At 42.0% G+C, this 21,808-nt stretch overlaps 1 protein-coding gene across 2 annotated transcripts in view; it reads right to left on the bottom strand.

Moving 5' to 3' along the window:
• The window catches only part of LOC127916385 (uncharacterized), a 36,494-nt gene extending 15,565 nt beyond the window's left edge, over positions 1-20,929 (bottom strand). Inside the window, exon 1 of one of the 2 annotated variants that reach the window (XM_052498030.1) lies at positions 20,285-20,929. In XM_052498030.1, the coding sequence (XP_052353990.1) occupies positions 20,285-20,333 (49 nt within the window). In that variant the 5' untranslated portion in view covers positions 20,334-20,929. Of the gene's footprint in view, positions 1-20,030 lie in introns of both variants that reach the window. The other variant, XM_052498031.1, reaches the window with a different exon arrangement.
• Between the last annotated feature and the right edge of the window lie 879 nt (positions 20,930-21,808).

The raw sequence follows: 21,808 nt of genomic DNA, 5'->3' as shown, positions 1-21,808 counted from the left end.
ACCTGTGGTAGATTACCTTAGGGCCTCTGGTATTGTAGTGTTCCTAGTGAGCGAGTCCTGATTGAACCCTCTGTAGGACCTGTGGTAGATTACCTTAGGGCCTCTGGTATTGTAGTGTTCCTAGTGACCGAGTCCTGATTGAACCCTCTGTAGGACCTGTGGTAGATTACCTTAGGGCCTCTGGTATTGTAGTGTTCCTAGTGAGCGAGTCCTGATTGAACCCTGTATAGGGCCTGTGGTAGATTACCTTAGGGCCTCTGGTATTGTAGTGTTCCTAGTGAACGAGTCCTGATTGAACCCTCTTATAGGACCTGTGGTAGATTACCTTAGGGCCTCTGGTATTGTAGTGTTCCTAGTGAACGAGTCCTGATTGAACCCTCTTATAGGACCTGTGGTAGATTACCTTAGGGCCTCTGGTATTGTAGTGTTCCTAGTGAGTGAGTCCTGATTGAACCCTCTGTAGGACCTGTGGTAGATTACCTTAGGGCCTCTGGTATTGTAGTGTTCCTAGTGACCGAGTCCTGATTGAACCCTCTGTAGGACCTGTGGTAGATTACCTTAGGGCCTCTGGTATTGTAGTGTTCCTAGTGACCGAGTCCTGATTGAACCCTCTGTAGGACCTGTGGTAGATTACCTTAGGGCCTCTGGTATTGTAGTGTTCCTAGTGAGCGAGTCCTGATTGAACCCTCTGTAGGACCTGTGGTAGATTACCTTAGGGCCTCTGGTATTGTAGTGTTCCTAGTGAGCGAGTCCTGATTGAACCCTCTGTAGGACCTGTGGTAGATTACCTTAGGGCCTCTGGTATTGTAGTGTTCCTAGTGAACGAGTCCTGATTGAACCCTCTGTAGGACCTGTGGTAGATTACCTTAGGGCCTCTGGTATTGTAGTGTTCCTAGTGAACGAGTCCTGATTGAACCCTCTGTAGGACCTGTGGTAGATTACCTTAGGGCCTCTGGTATTGTAGTGTTCCTAGTGACCGAGTCCTGATTGAACCCTCTGTAGGACCTGTGGTAGATTACCTTAGGGCCTCTGGTATTGTAGTGTTCCTAGTGAACGAGTCCTGATTGAACCCTCTGTAGGACCTGTGGTAGATTACCTTAGGGCCTCTGGTATTGTAGTGTTCCTAGTGAACGAGTCCTGATTGAACCCTCTGTAGGACCTGTGGTAGATTACCTTAGGGCCTCTGGTATTGTAGTGTTCCTAGTGACCGAGTCCTGATTGAACCCTCTGTAGGACCTGTGGTAGATTACCTTAGGGCCTCTGGTATTGTAGTGTTCCTAGTGAGCGAGTCCTGATTGAACCCTCTGTAGGACCTGTGGTAGATTACCTTAGGGCCTCTGGTATTGTAGTGTTCCTAGTGAACGAGTCCTGATTGAACCCTCTTATAGGACCTGTGGTAGATTACCTTAGGGCCTCTGGTATTGTAGTGTTCCTAGTGACCGAGTCCTGATTGAACCCTCTGTAGGACCTGTGGTAGATTACCTTAGGGCCTCTGGTATTGTAGTGTTCCTAGTGAGTTCAACCAGGTTATGATCACTGTAACCTGGTGCCACTGATACAGCTTCAGAACAACGTTCGGCCACGTTGGTAAAAATGTGATCGATACAAGTAGATGATGTAATACCAGACCCTGTCAGTGAAAGTTCTGGTCGGTGATGTCATAACTTGGGTCAGGTTGCATGGCAACAGAAATATGTTTCTCTCCTCATTGGACAGTTGGTGTTCAAAAAAAATATATATATTTCCCTACTTTCATCAGATATCCAACATTTGCTGTACCCATAGAGACTATACCAGCTGTACCCATATAGATTATACCAGCTGTACCCATAGAGCCTATAGCAGCTGTACCCATAGAGCCTATAGCAGCTGTACCCATAGAGACTATACCAGCTGTACCCATAGAGACTATACCAGCTGTACCCATAGAGTCTATAGCAGCTGTACCCATAGAGTCTATACCAGCTGTACCCATAGAGACTATAGCAGCTAGCAGCTGTACCCATAGAGTCTATAGCAGCTGTACCCATAGAGCCTATACCAGCTGTACCCATAGAGACTATAGCAGCTGTACCCATAGAGTCAGCTATAGAGCATAGCAGCTGTACCCATAGAGCCTATAGCAGCTGTACCCATAGAGACTATAGCAGCTGTACCCATAGAGATATAGCAGCTGTACCCATAGAGCCTATACCAGCTGTACCCATAGAGACTATAGCAGCTGTACCCATAGAGACTATAGCAGCTGTACCCATAGAGAGCCTATAGCTGTACCCATAGCTGTACCCATAGAGACTATAGCAGCTGTACCCATAGAGACTATAGCAGCTGTACCCATAGAGCCTATAGCCTGTATAGCAGCTGTACCCATAGAGCCTATACCAGCTGTACCCATAGAGACTATAGCAGCTGTACCCATAGAGATTATAGCAGCTGTACCCATAGAGCCTATACCAGCTGTACCCATAGAGAGCTGTACCCATAGAGACTAGCAGCTGTACCCATAGAGAGATTATAGCTAGCTGTACCCATAGAGCCTATAGCAGCTGTACCCATAGAGACTATAGCAGCTGTACCCATAGAGACCTATAGCAGCTGTACCCATAGAGACTATAGCAGCTGTACCCATAGAGAGCTGTACCCATAGAGACTATAGCAGCTGTACCCATAGAGACTATAGCATACCAGCTGTACCCATAGAGACTATACCAGCTGTACCCATAGACTATAGCAGCTGTACCCATAGAGACTATAGCAGCTGTACCCATAGAGACCTATAGCAGCTGTACCCATAGAGACTATAGCAGCTGTACCCATAGAGACTATAGCAGCTGTACCCATAGAGCCTATAGCAGCTGTACCCATAGAGTACCAGCTGTACCCATAGAGCCTATACCAGCTGTATAGCAGCCAGCTGTACCCATAGAGCCAGCTGTACCCATAGAGACTATAGCTGTACCCATAGAGACTATACCAGCTGTACCCATAGATACCAGCTGTCTATAGCAGCTGTACCCATAGAGCCTATAGCAGCTGTACCCATAGAGACTATACCAGCTGTACCCATAGAGACTATAGCAGCTGTACCCATAGAGACTATAGCAGCTGTACCCATAGAGACTATAGCAGCTGTACCCATAGAGACTATAGACTATAGCAGCTGTACCCATAGTACCCATAGAGACTATAGCAGCTGTTCCCATAGAGCCTATAGCAGCTGTACCCATAGAGCCTATAGCAGCTGTACCCATAGAGACTATACCAGCTGTACCCACAGAGACTATAGCAGCTGTACCCATAGAGCCTATAGCAGCTGTACCCATAGAGACTATAGCAGCTGTACCCTGTATAGAGACTATAGCAGCTGCACCCATAGAGACTATAGCAGCTGTACCCATAGAGCCTATAGCAGCTGCACCCATAGAGACTATAGCAGCTGTACCCATAGAGCCTATAGCAGCTGTACCCAGAGTCTATAGCAGCTGTACCCATAGAGCCTATAGCAGCTGTATAGAGACTATAGCAGCTGTACCCATAGAGACTATAGCAGCTGTACCCATAGAGCCTATAGCAGCTGTACCCATAGAGCCTATAGCAGCTGTACCCATAGAGACTATAGCAGCTGTACCCATAGAGCCTATAGCAGCTGTACCCATAGAGACTATACCAGCTGTACCCATAGAGACTATACCAGCTGTACCCATAGAGACTATAGCAGCTGTACCCATAGAGCCTATAGCAGCTGTACCCATAGAGCCTATAGCAGCTGTACCCATAGAGACTATAGCAGCTGTACCCATAGAGCCTATAGCAGCTGTACCCATAGAGACTATAGCAGCTGTACCCATAGAGACTATAGCAGCTGTACCCATAGAGCCTATAGCAGCTGTACCCATAGAGCCTATAGCAGCTGTACCCATAGAGACTATAGCAGCTGTACCCATAGAGACTATAGCAGCTGTACCCATAGAGACTATAGCAGCTGTACCCATAGAGCCTATAGCAGCTGTACCCATAGAGACTATAGCAGCTGTACCCATAGAGCCTATAGCAGCTGTACCCATAGAGCCTATAGCAGCTGTACCCATAGAGCCTATAGCAGCTGTACCCATAGAGACTATAGCAGCTGTACCCATAGAGCCTATAGCAGCTGTACCCATAGAGCCTATAGCAGCTGTACCCATAGAGCCTATAGCAGCTGTACCCATAGAGCCTATAGCAGCTGTACCCATAGAGCCTATAGCAGCTGTACCCATAGAGCCTATAGCAGCTGTACCCATAGAGCCTATAGCAGCTGTACCCATAGAGCCTATAGCAGCTGTACCCATAGAGCCTATAGCAGCTGTTCCCATAGAGCCTATAGCAGCTGTACCCATAGAGCCTATAGCAGCTGTACCCATAGAGCCTATAGCAGCTGTACCCATAGAGACTATAGCAGCTGTACCCATAGAGCCTATAGCAGCTGTACCCATAGAGCCTATAGCAGCTGTTCCCACAGTGTCTCTAATCCAGTCAACATTAAGTCCTGACGTTGTTTAGCTGGAGTATGATCCTGGATGTAAACTCCAACCCTCCAGATCTATTTCTGTCCCTCCTGAACATATTGTATCCATGTATAGAGATCTCAGCTTCTTCAAAAGAAGAGTCCAAGTGAGTCTCTGATAGCCGCCAAGACATGAATATTGTCTGACTGCACTAGACAGCACATTTCATTAATTTTCTTCCTTTAAACTGTATACAGTTGATGTCTGAAGTTTACTTACACTTAGGTTGGAGTCATTAAAACTCGTTTTTCAACCACTCCACACATTTATTGTTAATTAACAACCTATAGTTTTGGCAAGTTGGTTAGGACATCTACTTTGTGCATGACACAAGTCATTTTTCCAACAATTGTTTACAGACAGATTATTTCACTTATAATTCACTGTATCACAATTCCAGTGGGTCAGAAGTTTACATACACTAAGTTGACTGTGCCTTTAAACAGCTTGGAAAATTCCAGAAAATTATGTTATGGCTTTAGAAGCTTCTGATAGGCTAATTGACATCATTTGAGTCAATTGGAGGTGTACCTGTGGATGTATTTCAAGGCCTACCTTCAAACTCAGTGCCTCTTTGCTTGACATCATGGGAAAATCAAAAGAAATCAGCCAAGACCTCAGAAAAAGATTGTAGACCTCCGCAAGTATGGTTCATCCTTGGGAACAATTTCCAAACGTCTGAAGGTACCATGTTCATCTGTACAAACAATAGTACGCAAGTATAAACACCATGGGGCCACGCAGCCGTCATACCGCTCAGGAAGGAGACGCGTTCTGTCTCCTAGAGATGAACGTACTTTGGTGTGAAAAGTGCAAATCAATCCTAGAACAACAGCAAAGGACCTTGTGAAGATGCTGGAGGAAACAGGTACAAAAGTATCTATATCCACAGTGAAACGAGTCCTATATCGACATAACCTGAAAGGCCGCTCAGCAAGGAAGACGCCACTTCTCCAAACCCGCCATAAAAAAGCCAGACTACAGTTTGCAACTGCACATGGGGACAATGATCGTATTTTTTGGAGAAATGTCCTCTGGTCTGATGAAACAAAAATAGAACTGTTTGGCCATAATCACCATCGTTATGTTTGGAGGAAAAAGGGGGAGGCTTGCAAGCCGAAGAACACCATCCCAACCGTGAAGCACGGGGGTGGCAGCATCATGTTGTGGCTGTGCTTTGCTGCAGGAGGGACTGGTGCACTTTACAAAATAGATGGCATCAAGAGGCAGGAGAATTACGTGGATATATTGAAGCAACATCTCAAGACATCAGTCAGGAAGTTAAAGCTTGGTCGCAAATGGGTATTCCAAATGGACAATGACCCCAAGCATACTTCCAAAATTGTGGCAAAATGCCTTAAGGACAACAAAGTCAAGGTATTGTAGTGGCCATCACAAAGCCCTGACCTCAATCCTATTGAACATTTGTGAGCAGAATTGAAAAAGCGTGTGCGAGCAAGGAGGCCTACAAACCTGACTCAGTTACACCAGCTCTGTCAGGAGGCCTACAAACCTGACTCAGTTACACCAGCTCTGGTCAGGAGGCCTACAAACCTGACTCAGTTACACCAGCTCTGTCAGGAGGCCTACAAACCTGACTCAGTTACACCAGCTCTGTCAGGAGGCCTACAAACCTGACTCAGTTACACCAGCTCTGTCAGGAGGCCTACAAACCTGACTCAGTTACACCAGCTCTGTCAGGAGGAATGGACCAAAATTCACCCAACTGATTGTGGGAAGCTTGTGGAAGTCTACCCGACACGTTTGACCCAAGTTAAACAATTTAAAGGCAATGCTACCAAATACTAATTGAGTGTATGTAAACTTCAGACCCACTGGGAATGTGATGAAAGAAATAAAAGCTGAAATAAATCATTCTCTCTACTATTAAGTGGTAATCCTAACTGAACTAAGACAGGGATTTTTTTACTAGGATTAAATGTCAGGAAGAGTGAAAAACTGAGTTGAAATGTATTTGGCTAAAAATGTGTATGTAAACTTCCTACTTCAACTGTATATTCACGTGAGCAATTAACAAACCTTCCTTCGGTATATTTACAGTATCTATATGTCCAGACATGAATCAGTCTGACACGGACCGGCTGAACGAATGCGCCATTGTGAATAAATGTATTACACCAAACATAGAGGTAATAAACATCATGTCCTTCAATGTAGAGGTAATAAAAAATAATTGTATTATTATATATTATATTGTATATTATAATTATATTATAATATTATATTTTATTTATAAAATATAAAATATAAAATTATATTATTATATATTATATTATATATTATAATTATATTATAATATTATATTTTATTTATAATTTATTTTTTTATTTTTTACGGCCAAAAGCTATGTTGAGGTAATAAAAAATAATTTATATTATTATATATTATATAGTATTTTATATATTATAATTATATTATAATATTCTATTTTATTTATAATTAATTTTTTATTTTTTACGGCCAAAAGCTATGTTGAGGTAATAAAAAAATATTTATATTATTTTATATTATATATTATATTATATATTATAATTATATTATAATATTATATTTTATTTATAATTTATATTTTATTTTTTACGTTTTTTAATTATTGGCCAGAAGCCGGCTATTACTGGAACTAAACACATTGAACAAGTCCTCAGACAACAGAGCGAATCAGACGCTACACAACTCGGGGTCTGCTGCTCGTCTCCTCGGTGGTCAGCAGCACCGTGAGCTCGGCGTCCGTCTCCACAAGGTGGTCCTCACCTTGCTCTTGCCAGTGCCCAGTCATTTTGGGATATCCATGCGGATTAAAGCTTAGCCAACTTGCTATAATTATTCAGTGCACCCAGTAATTATGACAACTTCCAGAGGACGTCCTCAAACCTATCGGAGGACGTAGTGAAAGCATTACTCAAAACTTCTTCCTGTAGCTGTCTGGGGGGAACAAAGTGAACCACCTTTATGCCCCTTGGTCAATCTGACCCCTTCCTGTAGCTGTCTGGGGGGAACAAAGTGAACCACCTTTATGCCCCTTGGTCAATCTGACCCCTTCCTGTAGCTGTCTGGGGGGGGAGTGAACCACCTTTATGCCCCTTGGTCAATCTGACCCCTTCCTGTAGCTGTCTGGGGGGGGAGTGAACCACCTTTATGCCCCTTGGTCAATCTGACCCCTTCCTGTAGCTGTCTGGGGGGAACAAAGTGAACCACCTTTATGCCCCTTGGTCAATCTGACCCCTTCCTGTAGCTGTCTGGGGGGGGAGTGAACCACCTTTATGCCCCTTGGTCAATCTGACCCCTTCCTGTAGCTGTCTGGGGGGAACAAAGTGAACCACCTTTATGCCCCTTGGTCAATCTGACCCCTTCCTGTAGCTGTCTGGGGGGGAGTGAACCACCTTTATGCCCCTTGGTCAATCTGACCCCAGATCCACTTTTATACATTGTTGATGTCTGACCTTGTTAAAACAAGTAGACAAACGTTCACTGTGTTGTCATTCACTTGCATTGCACACAGTCGTCGTGTGATAGGCTACTGTCAAAGTGACGTCAATACTATTAAACTTTTTGTCACCCCCTCCCCCCCCCTTGCTCTCTTGCTATAAGGCCTTTAGAATGGCCATTTCCTCTTATTCAAGGCAGATTCAAATGGGCTCCTCTGATCCCGTGTAGCTCAGTTAGTAGAGTGTGATGTTTACAACGCTGGGTTCAAGCCTCACGGCAACATTATCAACATTTTTTTGTTGTTGTTGCGAAAGTCGCTACGACTCATCGCGTCGTGTCACAAATTAGCCTGTAGTTATAATGACTAAAGTTGAATCTCTGAAGTTTAAACTATGAAGCCTGTAAGAATCTCTGATAAACTAGTTGTGCTCATCCTGTCAAGCCGATCTGTGTGTGTTGGTAGGCGTAAATTATGTTTAGGCTGCATTAGCAATAGAGGTGCTTGGGTAAAATCACAGGGGAAATATATATTCACGTCTCCAAATAATTGATTAAAACAAATTGTTTTGCGATGAAGGTCTACAGTAGCCTCAACAGCACTCTGTAGGGTAGCACCATGGTGTAGCCGGAGGACAGTTAGCTTCCGTCCTCCTCTGGGTACATTGACTTCAATACATAACCTATGAGGCTCATGATTCTCACCCCCTTCCATAGACTTACACAGTAATTATGACAACTTCCGGAGGACGTCCTCCAACCTATCAGAGCATGAACTGACATGTTGTCCATCCAATCAAAGAATCAGAGAATGAATCTAGTACTGAAAACATAAGCTACAGCTAGCTAGCACTGCAGTGCATAAAATGTGGTGAGTTGTTGACTCATAGAGAGAGAAAGACAATAGTTGAACAGTTTTGAACAAATTAATTTCTTCCAAAATTAAGGAGAAGCAAGAGAGAAATAGAGAGAGAGAGAGAGAGAGAGAGAGAGAGAGTCGGGTTTTTTTCAGTTTCAATGACTTATCTAGCAAACGCTGCTAGCTTGTTTAGCCTACTGAAACACCCTGCTCAAACAGAGGGATGCTATGTTAGCTAGCTGGCTATAACAGAGGGATGCTATGTTAGCTAGCTGGCTATAACAGAGGGATGCTATGTTAGCTAGCTGGCTATAACAGAGGGAAGCTATGTTAGCTAGCTGGCTATAACAGAGGGAAGCTATGTTAGCTAGCTGGCTATAACAGAGGGATGCTATTTTAGCGAGCTGGCTATAACAGAGCGATGCTATGTTAGCTAGCTATGACTATCCAACACAACACTGGAACTCTTTCAAGTCAAGGTAAGGCTTTTGATTTTACAAATGTATTGCCATCGGGGCCCACTGGTGTAACTGCTTACTGACTGTACACTGTAACGTTACTGAATGATTGTAGTGGGTTTACTAACGAGTTCTATTAGCTATGTTGACTATGACGTTACTTCAGCTAATATGGTGACAACGATGTAGGCTGTTTGTAGAGGTTTGGTTTGGCTTGGAAAGGTTTTTGTCACATACAGCTGATGTGTTGTGCATTGAACTCCACATGCGAAGAGAAGAGGTGAGAGGAGGAGAAATGTGAGAAGGAATACAACGTGGCTGCTACGAAAGTTAACTGTGATCAGGGGTGTATTCATTCGGCCGATTCTGTTGAAAAACGTTTCTTAAAACGGAAGCAAACAGAACAAAACAGGGATAAACATACCTGAATTTGTCCAATAGAAACTCTCGTTTCCAACTGTTGGACTAATGACTACACCCTAGATCAGCTAGATGCAGGCAAGCGTGTGCAAGGCGATATTGAATGTCACGGTCTGTCACCTCAAATTTATCTCTCGACCTGTGTGCCTACGTTGTAAACTTGAATTCATAGGCCAGGCTGTAGCAACCTCATGATGGGTACAGGGAACATTCTAGTAGCAACCTCATGATGGGTACAGGGAACATTCTAGTAGCAACCTCATGATGGGTACAGGGAACATTCTAGTAGCAACCTCATGATGGGTACAGGGAACATTCTAGTAGCAACCTCATGATGGGTACAGGGAACATTCTAGTAGCAACCTCATGATGGGTACAGGGAACATTCTAGTAGCAACCTCATGATGGGTACAGGGAACATTCTAGTAGCAACCTCATGATGGGTACAGGGAACATTCTAGTAGCAACCTCATGATGGGTACAGGGAACATTCTAGTAGCAACCTCATGATGGGTACAGGGAACATTCTAGTATCAACCTCATGATGGGTACAGGGAACATTCTAGTAGCAACCTCATGATGGGTACAGGGAACATTCTAGTAGCAACCTCATGATGGGTACAGGGAACATTCTAGTATCAACCTCATGATGGGTACAGGGAACATTCTAGTAGCAACCTCATGATGGGTACAGGGAACATTCTAGTAGCAACCTCATGATGGGTACAGGGAACATTCTAGTAGCAACCTCATGATGGGTACAGGGAACATTCTAGTAGCAACCTCATGATGGGTACAGGGAACATTCTAGTAGCAACCTCATGATGGGTACAGGGAACATTCTAGTAGCAACCTCATGATGGGTACAGGGAACATTCTAGTAGCAACCTCATGATGGGTACAGGGAACATTCTAGTATCATGTAGTAACATAAACCCATCACTGTTACATTGAACTGGGTGAATATGAATGACAGTAACCTAAACCTGTCACTGTTACATTGAACTGGGTGAATATGAATGACAGTAACCTAAACCTGTCACTGTTACATTGAACTGGGTGAATATGAATGACAGTAACCTAAACCTGTCACTGTTACATTGAACTGGGTGAATATGAATGACAGTAACCTAAACCTGTCACTGTTACATTGAACTGGGTGAATATGAATGACAGTAACCTAAACCTATCACTGTTACATTGAACTGGGTGAATATGAATGACAGTAACCTAAACCTGTCACTGTTACATTGAACTGGGTGAATATGAATGACAGTAACCTAAACCTGTCACTGTTACATTGAACTGGGTGAATATGAATGACAGTAACCTAAACCTGTCACTGTTACATTGAACTGGGTGAATGACAGTAACCTAAACCTGTCACTGTTACATTGAACTGGGTGAATATGAATGACAGTAACCTAAACCTGTCACTGTTACATTGAACTGGGTGAATATGAATGACAGTAACCTAAACCTGTCACTGTTACATTGAACTGGGTGAATATGAATGACAGTAACCTAAACCTGTCACTGTTACATTGAACTGGGTGAATGACAGTAACCTAAACCTATCACTGTTACATTGAACTGGGTGAATATGAATGACAGTAACCTAAACCTATCACTGTTACATTGAACTGGGTGAATATGAATGACAGTAACCTAAACCTGTCACTGTTACATTGAACTGGGTGAATATGAATGACAGTAACCTAAACCTGTCACTGTTACATTGAACTGGGTGAATGACAGTAACCTAAACCTGTCACTGTTACATTGAACTGGGTGAATATGAATGACAGTAACCTAAACCTGTCACTGTTACATTGAACTGGGTGAATATGAATGACAGTAACCTAAACCTGTCACTGTTACATTGAACTGGGTGAATATGAATGACAGTAACCTAAACCTGTCACTGTTACATTGAACTGGGTGAATATGAATGACAGTAACCTAAACCTGTCACTGTTACATTGAACTGGGTGAATGTGAATGACAATAACCTGTCACTGTTACATTGAACTGGGTGAATATGAATGACAGTAACCTAAACCTGTCACTGTTACATTGAACTGGGTGAATATGAATGAGAGTAACCTAAACCTATCACTGTTACATTGAGCTGGGTGAATATGAATGACAGTAACCTAAACCTGTCACTGTTACATTGAGCTGGGTGAATATGAATGACAGTAACCTAAACCTGTCACTGTTACATTGAACTGGGTGAATATGAATGACAGTAACCTGTCACTGTTACATTGAACTGGGTGAATATGAATGACAGTAACCTAAACCTGCCACTGTTACATTGAACTAGGTGAATATGAATGACAGTAACCTAAACCTGCCACTGTTACATTGAACTGGGTGAATATGAATGACAGTAACCTAAACCTGTCACTGTTACATTGAACTGGGTGAATATGAACGACAGTAACCTAAACCTGTCACTGTTACATTGAACTGGGTGAATGACAGTAACCTAAACCTGTCACTGTTACATTGAACTGGGTGAATATGAATGACAGTAACCTGTCACTGTTACATTGAACTGGGTGAATATGAATGACAGTAACCTAAACCTGTCACTGTTACAGTGAACTGGGTGAATATGAATGACAGTAACCTAAACCCATCACTGTTACATTGAACTGGGTGAATATGAATGACAGTAACCTGTCACTGTTACATTGAACTGGGTGAATATGAATGACAGTAACCTAAACCTGTCACTGTTACATTGAACTGGGTGAATATGAATGACAGTAACCTAAACCTGTCACTGTTACATTGAACTGGGTGAATATGAATGACAGTAACCTAAACCTGTCACTGTTACATTGAACTGGGTGAATATGAATGACAGTAACCTAAACCTGCCACTGTTACATTGAACTGGGTGAATATGAATGACAGTAACCTAAACCTGTCACTGTTACATTGAACTGGGTGAATATGAATGACAGTAACCTAAACCTGTCACTGTTACATTGAACTGGGTGAATATGAACGACAGTAACCTAAACCTGTCACTGATACATTGAACTGGGTGAATATGAATGACAGTAACCTAAACCTGTCACTGTTACATTGAACTGGGTGAATATGAATGACAGTAACCTGTCACTGTTACATTGAACTGGGTGAATATGAATGACAGTAACCTAAACCTGTCACTGTTACAGTGAACTGGGTGAATATGAATGACAGTAACCTAAACCCATCACTGTTACATTGAACTGGGTGAATATGAATGACAGTAACCTGTCACTGTTACATTGAACTGGGTGAATATGAATGACAGTAACCTAAACCTGTCACTGTTACATTGAACTGGGTGAATATGAATGACAGTAACCTAAACCTGTCACTGTTACATTGAACTGGGTGAATATGAATGACAGTAACCTAAACCTGTCACTGTTACATTGAACTGGGTGAATATGAATGACAGTAACCTAAACCTGTCACTGTTACATTGAACTGGGTGAATATGAATGACAGTAACCTAAACCTGTCACTGTTACATTGAACTGGGTGAATATGAATGACAGTAACCTAAACCTGTCACTGATACATTGAACTGGGTGAATATGAATGACAGTAACCTAAACCTGTCACTGTTACATTGAACTGGGTGAATATGAATGACAGTAACCTAAACCTGTCACTGTTACATTGAACTGGGTGAATATGAATGACAGTAACCTAAACCTGCCACTGTTACATTGAACTGGGTGAATGTGAATGACAATAACCTGTCACTGTTACATTGAACTGGGTGAATATGAATGACAGTAACCTAAACCTGTCACTGTTACATTGAACTGGGTGAATATGAATGACAGTAACCTAAACCTGTCACTGTTACATTGAACTGGGTGAATATGAATGACAGTAACCTAAACCTGTCACTGTTACATTGAACTGGGTGAATATGAATGACAGTAACCTAAACCTGTCACTGTTACATTGAACTGGGTGAATGTGAATGACAATAACCTGTCACTGTTACATTGAACTGGGTGAATATGAATGACAGTAACCTAAACCTGTCACTGTTACATTGAACTGGGTGAATATGAATGAGAGTAACCTAAACCTATCACTGTTACATTGAGCTGGGTGAATATGAATGACAGTAACCTAAACCTGTCACTGTTACATTGAGCTGGGTGAATATGAATGACAGTAACCTAAACCTGTCACTGTTACATTGAACTGGGTGAATATGAATGACAGTAACCTGTCACTGTTACATTGAACTGGGTGAATATGAATGACAGTAACCTAAACCTGCCACTGTTACATTGAACTAGGTGAATATGAATGACAGTAACCTAAACCTGCCACTGTTACATTGAACTGGGTGAATATGAATGACAGTAACCTAAACCTGTCACTGTTACATTGAACTGGGTGAATATGAACGACAGTAACCTAAACCTGTCACTGTTACATTGAACTGGGTGAATGACAGTAACCTAAACCTGTCACTGTTACATTGAACTGGGTGAATATGAATGACAGTAACCTGTCACTGTTACATTGAACTGGGTGAATATGAATGACAGTAACCTAAACCTGTCACTGTTACAGTGAACTGGGTGAATATGAATGACAGTAACCTAAACCCATCACTGTTACATTGAACTGGGTGAATATGAATGACGGTAACCTGTCACTGTTACATTGAACTGGGTGAATATGAATGACAGTAACCTAAACCTGTCACTGTTACATTGAACTGGGTGAATATGAATGACAGTAACCTAAACCTGTCACTGTTACATTGAACTGGGTGAATATGAACGACAGTAACCTAAACCTGTCACTGTTACATTGAACTGGGTGAATATGAATGACAGTAACCTAAACCTGCCACTGTTACATTGAACTGGGTGCATATGAATGACAGTAACCTAAACCTGTCACTGTTACATTGAACTGGGTGAATATGAATGACAGTAACCTAAACCTGCCACTGTTACATTGAACTGGGTGAATATGAATGACAGTAACCTAAACCTGTCACTGTTACATTGAACTGGGTGAATATGAATGACAGTAACCTAAACCTGTCACTGTTACATTGAACTGGGTGAATATGAATGACAGTAACCTGTCACTGTTACATTGAACTGGGTGAATATGAATGACAGTAACCTAAACCTGTCACTGTTACAGTGAACTGGGTGAATATGAATGACAGTAACCTAAACCCATCACTGTTACATTGAACTGGGTGAATATGAATGACAGTAACCTGTCACTGTTACATTGAACTGGGTGAATATGAATGACAGTAACCTAAACCTGTCACTGTTACATTGAACTGGGTGAATATGAATGACAGTAACCTAAACCTGTCACTGTTACATTGAACTGGGTGAATATGAATGACAGTAACCTAAACCTGTCACTGTTACATTGAACTGGGTGAATATGAATGACAGTAACCTAAACCTGTCACTGTTACATTGAACTGGGTGAATATGAATGACAGTAACCTAAACCTGTCACTGTTACATTGAACTGGGTGAATATGAATGACAGTAACCTAAACCTGTCACTGATACATTGAACTGGGTGAATATGAATGACAGTAACCTAAACCTGTCACTGTTACATTGAACTGGGTGAATATTAATGACAGTAACCTAAACCTGTCACTGTTACATTGAACTGGGTGAATATGAATGACAGTAACCTGTCACTGTTACATTGAACTGGGTGAATATGAATGACAGTAACCTAAACCTGTCACTGTTACATTGAACTGGATGAATATGAATGACAGTAACCTAAACCTGTCACTGTTACACTGAACTGGATGAATATGAATGACAGTAACCTAAACCTGTCACTGTTACATTGAACTGGGTGAATATGAATGACAGTAACCTAAACCTAAACCCATCACTGTTACATTGAACTGGGTGAATATGAATGACAGTAACCTAAACCTGTTACATTGAACTGGGTGAATGTGAATGACAGTAACCTAAACCTGTCACTGTTATATTGAACTGGGTGAATATGAATGACAGTAACCTAAACCTGCCACTGTTACATTGAACTGGGTGAATATGAATGACAGTAACCTGTCACTGTTACATTGAACTGGGTGAATATGAATGACAGTAACCTAAACCTGTCACTGTTACATTGAACTGGGTGAATATGAATGACAGTAACCTAAACCTGTCACTGTTACATTGAACTGGGTGAATATGAATGACAGTAACCTAAACCTATTACTGTTACATTGAACTGGGTGAATATGAATGACAGTAACCTAAACCTGTCACTGTTACATTGAACTGGGTGAATATGAATGACAGTAACCTAAACCTGTCACTGTTACATTGAACTGGGTGAATATGAAGGACAGTACCCTAAACCTGTCACTGTTACATTGAACTGGGTGAATATGAATGACAGTAACCTAAACCTGTCACTGTTACATTGAACTGGGTGAATATGAATGACAGTAACCTAAACCTGTCACATTGAACTGGGTGAATATGAATGACAGTAACCTGTCACTGTTACATTGAACTGGATGAATGTGAATGACAGTAACCTAAACCTGTTACATTGAACTGGGTGAATGTGAATGACAGTAACCTAAACCCATCACTGTTACATTGAACTGGATGAATATGAATCATCCAGTATGCTGTAATAGAAATAAGGCTCATAAATAAATAACCTCTCTCATCTTTGAACGGCACCGACCTCCACTGTCTTCCCTTTGCCTTCAACACTACGGGCGGCAACAATGTCATCCTCCTTCTGACCAGACAGCATCAGATAGATGGCGAACACATAGAGAGACAGAGGGGTTTCGTTGACTCTGATCTCATGTGGGATACATTCAGCCTCTTGTGAATCGAAGGAAAATAATGAAACGGCAGACTAAATGTATAGAAAAAATATATAGAAATATATATAGAAATATATATAGAAATATATATAGAAATATATATAGAAAAATATATAGAAATATATATAGAAATATATATAGAAAAATATATAGAAATATATATATAGAAATATATATATAGAAATATATATAGAAAAATATATAGAAATATATATAGAAATATATATAGAAATATATATAGAAAAATATATAGAAAAATATATAGAAATATATCTAGAAATATATCTAGAAAAATACATAGAAATATATATAGAAATATATATAGAAATATATATAGAAAAATATATAGAAATATATATAGAAAAATATATAGAAATATATATAGAAATATATATAGACATATATATAGAAAAATATATAGAAAAATATATATATAGAAAAATATATAGAAAAATATATAGAAATATATATATATAGGGGGGGGATCAATTTTGGGCTTCCTTGGCAGCCATCAATACATATATTTAGAAATATGTTGTAATATTTCAGAAATATGTTGTATATTTCAGATACACCCCTATGTTGTAAAATAATATATTTGTAATGGGGGATACACCCCTATGTTGTAATGGGCATTTCAGATTGTTGTAATGGGGTACATTTCAGATAAACCCCTATGTTGTAATACATGCCCCTATTTGTAATGCATTTAGCCCCTATTTGTAATGGGGTACATTTCAGATACACCCCTATGTTGTAATGGGGTACATTTCAGATAAACCCATTTCAGATAAACCCCTATGTTGTAATGGGGTACATTTCAGATACACCCCTATGTTGTAATGGGGTACATTTCAGATAAACCCCTATGTTGTAATGGGGTACATTTCAGATACACCCCTATGTTGTAATGGGGTACATTTCAGATAAACCCCTATGTTGTAATGGGGTACATTTCAGATACACCCCTATGTTGTAATGGGGTACATTTCAGATAAACCCCTATGTTGTAATGGGGTACATTTCAGATAAACCCCTATGTTGTAATGGGGTACATTTCAGATAAAAACCCTATGTTGTAATGGGGTACATTTCAGATAAACACCCCTATGTTGTAATATGGGGGGGTACATTTCAGATAAACCCCTATGTTGTAATGGGGTACATTTCAGATAAACCCCTATGTTGTAATGGGGTACATTTCAGATACACCCCTATGTTGTAATGGGGTACATTTCAGATAAACCCCTATGTTGTAATGGGGTACATTTCAGATAAACCCCTATGTTGTAATGGGGTACATTTCAGATAAACCCAGATACACCCCTATGTTGTAATGGGGTACATTTCAGATAAACCCCTATGTTGTAATGGGGTACATTTCAGATAAATGTTGTAATGGGGTACATTTCAGATAAACCCCTATGTTGTAATGGGGTACATTTCAGATAAACCCCTGGGGTACATTTCAGATAAACCCCTATGTTGTAATGGGGTACATTTCAGATAAACCCCTACCCCCTATGTTGTAATGGGGTACATTTCAGATACACCCCTATGTTGTAATGGGGTATTTCAGATACACCCCTATGGGTACATTTCAGATAAACCCCTATGTTGTAATGGGGTACATTTCATGAATAAACCCCTATGTTGTAATGGGGTACATTTCAGATACACCCCTATGTTGTAATGGGGTACATTTCAGATACACCCCTATATGTTGTAATGGTTGTAATGGGGTACATTTCAGATAAAAGCCTATGTTGTAATGGGGTACATTTCAGATAAACCCCTATGTTGTAATGTTGTAAACCCCTATGTTGTAATGGGGTACATTTCAGATAAACCCCTATGTTGTAATGGGGTACATTTCAGATAAACCCCTATGTTGTAATGGGGTACATTTCAGATTTTAAAAACCCCTATGTTGTAATGGGGTACATTTCAGATAAACACCTATGTTGTAATGGGGTACATTTCAGATAAACCCCTATGTTGTAATGGGGTACATTTCAGATACACCCCTATGTTGTAATGGGGTACATTTAGATTAACCCTATGTTGTATAATTTCAGATACACCCCTATGTTGTAATGGGGTACATTTCAGATACACCCCTATGTTGTAATGGGGTACATTTAGATTAACCCCTATGTTGTAATGGGGTACATTTCAGATACACCCCTATGTTGTAATGGGGTACATTTCAGATAAACCCCTATGTTGTAATGGGGTACATTTCAGATTAACCCCTATGTTGTAATGGGGTACATTTCAGATACACCCCTATGGGGCGGCAGGGTAGCCTAATGGTTAGAGTGTTGGACTAGTAACCGGAAGGTTGCAAGTTCAAACCCCTGAGCTGATAAAGTACAAATCTGTCGTTCTGCCCCTGAACAGGCAGTTAACCCACTGAAAATAAGAATTTGTTCTTAACTGACTTGCCTGGTTAAATAAAGGTAAAATAAAAATAAATATGTTGAAATGGGACACATTTCAGATAAAACTCTATGTTGAAATGGGGTACATCTCTTTCTTGTGTTGTGGAACAAACTCCCTCACGACAGCGGAGACACCTGAAACCCCACCTCTTTAAGGAATACCTCCTTCTCACCCCCCCCCCCTTTTAAGATTTAGATGCACTATTGTAAAGTGACTGTTCCACTGGATGTCATAAGGTGAATGCACCAATTTGTAAGTCGCTCTGGATAAAATGTTAAAAATGTTAAATGTAAATGTTATTATATAAAGCGATGGTTCGGCTACATGTAAGAAGTACATTCAAACAGCAGTAGTACCAATCTATCTTGTATTATTAGGGCTCTATAGCTCTACAGTGTGTGTGTGTGTGTGTGTGTGTGTGTGTGTGTGTGTGTGTGTGTGTGTGTGTGTGTGTGTGTGTGTGTGTGTGTGTGTGTGTGTGTGTGTGTGTGTGTGTGTGTGTGTGTGTGTGTGTGTGTGTGTGTGTGTGTGTGTGTGTGTGTGTCCGATCGGCAATAACGCTGTCACGAACTGATCCGAGGGACACATTCTCTAACGTCGCTATTGACGTGCTGGAAGCATAGACCTATAATAACGATTAGAAAAGGGTCATGTTTTTGCTCTACTGTACAAAATGGTCACGATGTAACTTGTCTTTCACTGTAGCAATGAGGTCGTGTCAATCATCAAAAACATGTTATACTGTCTACAGTTCGTGACACCATTACTGGCCCAGACAGACATCTTATCAAGACCGGACGGACACACGGTAGCCTGCAGTAACCCACCGTAACCTCATTAGACAAAGTAGCCTACAATGTGTGAGGTTACCTTGTGTTTGTGTCCGGATAGATGTATGTCTGTCTGACTGGGTCGGTAATGATGTCACGAGCCAAACTCAACCTTTAGAACCGACTGACCCCGTTATTGATCCACCGGCCCCGCGGTCAAGGCTTGCGGTCACGGCTTGCATACCCGCTCCAGCTCTCTCGGTTCACAACATGGCTGCCGCCCGCGAGCTGCCGAGGTGCAGTAGATCCAGACCTCTCAGGCTACGATATTCCACCGCTCATCTCCCTCTCGTGCTACCGTATCCCTTCCCCGTTTCACCTCTCCGCCCCTGGTTACCGCTCCACTGAACAGAGCAGAAAGCAGTATTACCGAATACACTTACGTGATTGTAGCCCTAAGCGCTGCGGTTGGTCTTGCTTTTTCCGAGGCATTTTCCTTCTCTTTTTTTTTACATTCTTCTTCTCAGGTCTGTGGGGTGAAACGTGTATCCTTATCTTCGTTGGAACGAAACGGGACTCCCGTGTAGAGTGTCCTCGTTGGTTAGTAGGGTAGATCCGGGGACTGTCGCGAGCACTGACCGGGGCAGTGGCCGTGCCTGCTGCTTCCCGCGGCTCTGCTCTCTCTCTCTCTCTCTCTGTGCAGTGTGTGTGTGTGTGTGTGTGTGTACAACCAATAATGGAGAAAGATCAAAGGGCAAGAGAGCAGCAGAGGAGACTCACACACACACAGATAGAGAGAGGAGAGATGGTGAGGAGGGAGAAGGAGAGGAGAGAGAAGGTAAGAGAGGAGAGGGAAGAAGAGGAGAGGAGAGAGGAGAGGGAAGGAGAGGAGAGACGGTGAGGAGAGAGAAGGAGAGGAGAGAGAAGGTGAGAGAGGAGAGGGAAGGAGAAGAGAGGAGAGGAGAGACGGTGAGGAGAGAGAAGGTGAGAGAGGAGAGGGAAGGAGAGAGAGAGGAGAGGAGAGAGAAGGTGAGAGAGGAGAGGGAAGGAGAGAAAGAAGGAGAAGGAGAGGAGAGAGAAGGTGTGAAGAGTGTAGAGGCGGTATGGTAGCCTAGTGGTTAGAGTGTAGAGGTGGTATGGTAGCCTAGTGGTTAGAGTGTAGGGGCGGTATGGTAGCCTAGTGGTTAGAGTGTAGAGGCGGTATGGTAGCCTAGTGGTTAGAGTGTAGAGGCGGTATGGTAGCCTAGTGGTTAGAGTGTAGAGGCGGTATGGTAGCCTAGTGGTTAGAGTGTAGGGGCGGTATGGTAGCCTAGTGGTTAGAGTGTAGACGTGGTATGGTAGCTTAGTGGTTAGAGTGTAGAGGCGGTATGGTAGCTTAGTGGTTAGAGTGTAGGGGCGGTATGGTAGCCTAGTGGTTAGAGTGTAGAGGCGGTATGGTAGCTTAGTGGTTAGAGTGTAGAGGCGGTATGGTAGCTTAGTGGTTAGAGTGTAGAGGTGGTATGGTAGCCTAGTGGTTAGAGTGTAGGGGCGGTATGGTAGCTTAGTGGTTAGAGTGTAGAGGTGGTATGGTAGCTTAGTGGTTAGAGTGTAGAGGCGGTATGATAGCCTAGTGGTTAGAGTGTAGAGGTGGTATGGTAGCTTAGTGGTTAGAGTGTAGGGGCGGTATGGTAGCCTAGTGGTTAGAGTGTAGGGGCGGTAGGGTAGCCTAGTGGTTAGAGTGTAGAGGCGGTATGGTAGCCTAGTGGTTAGAGTGTAGGGGTTAGAGTGTAGAGGTGGTATGGTAGCTTAGTGGTTAGAGTGTAGAGGCGGCATGGTAGCTTAGTGGTTAGAGTGTAGAGGTGGTATGGTAGCCTAGTGGTTAGAGTGTAGGGGCGGTAGGGTAGCCTAGTGGTTAGAGTGTAGGGGCGGTAGGGTAGCCTAGTGGTTAGAGTGTAGGGGCGGTAGGGTAGCCTAGTGGTTAGAGTGTA

This window comes from Oncorhynchus keta, chromosome 35, assembly GCF_023373465.1.
Source record: "Oncorhynchus keta strain PuntledgeMale-10-30-2019 chromosome 35, Oket_V2, whole genome shotgun sequence".
Classification (NCBI taxonomy): Eukaryota; Metazoa; Chordata; class Actinopteri; order Salmoniformes; family Salmonidae; genus Oncorhynchus; species Oncorhynchus keta.
This window is presented reverse-complemented; position numbering and strand designations above follow the sequence as displayed.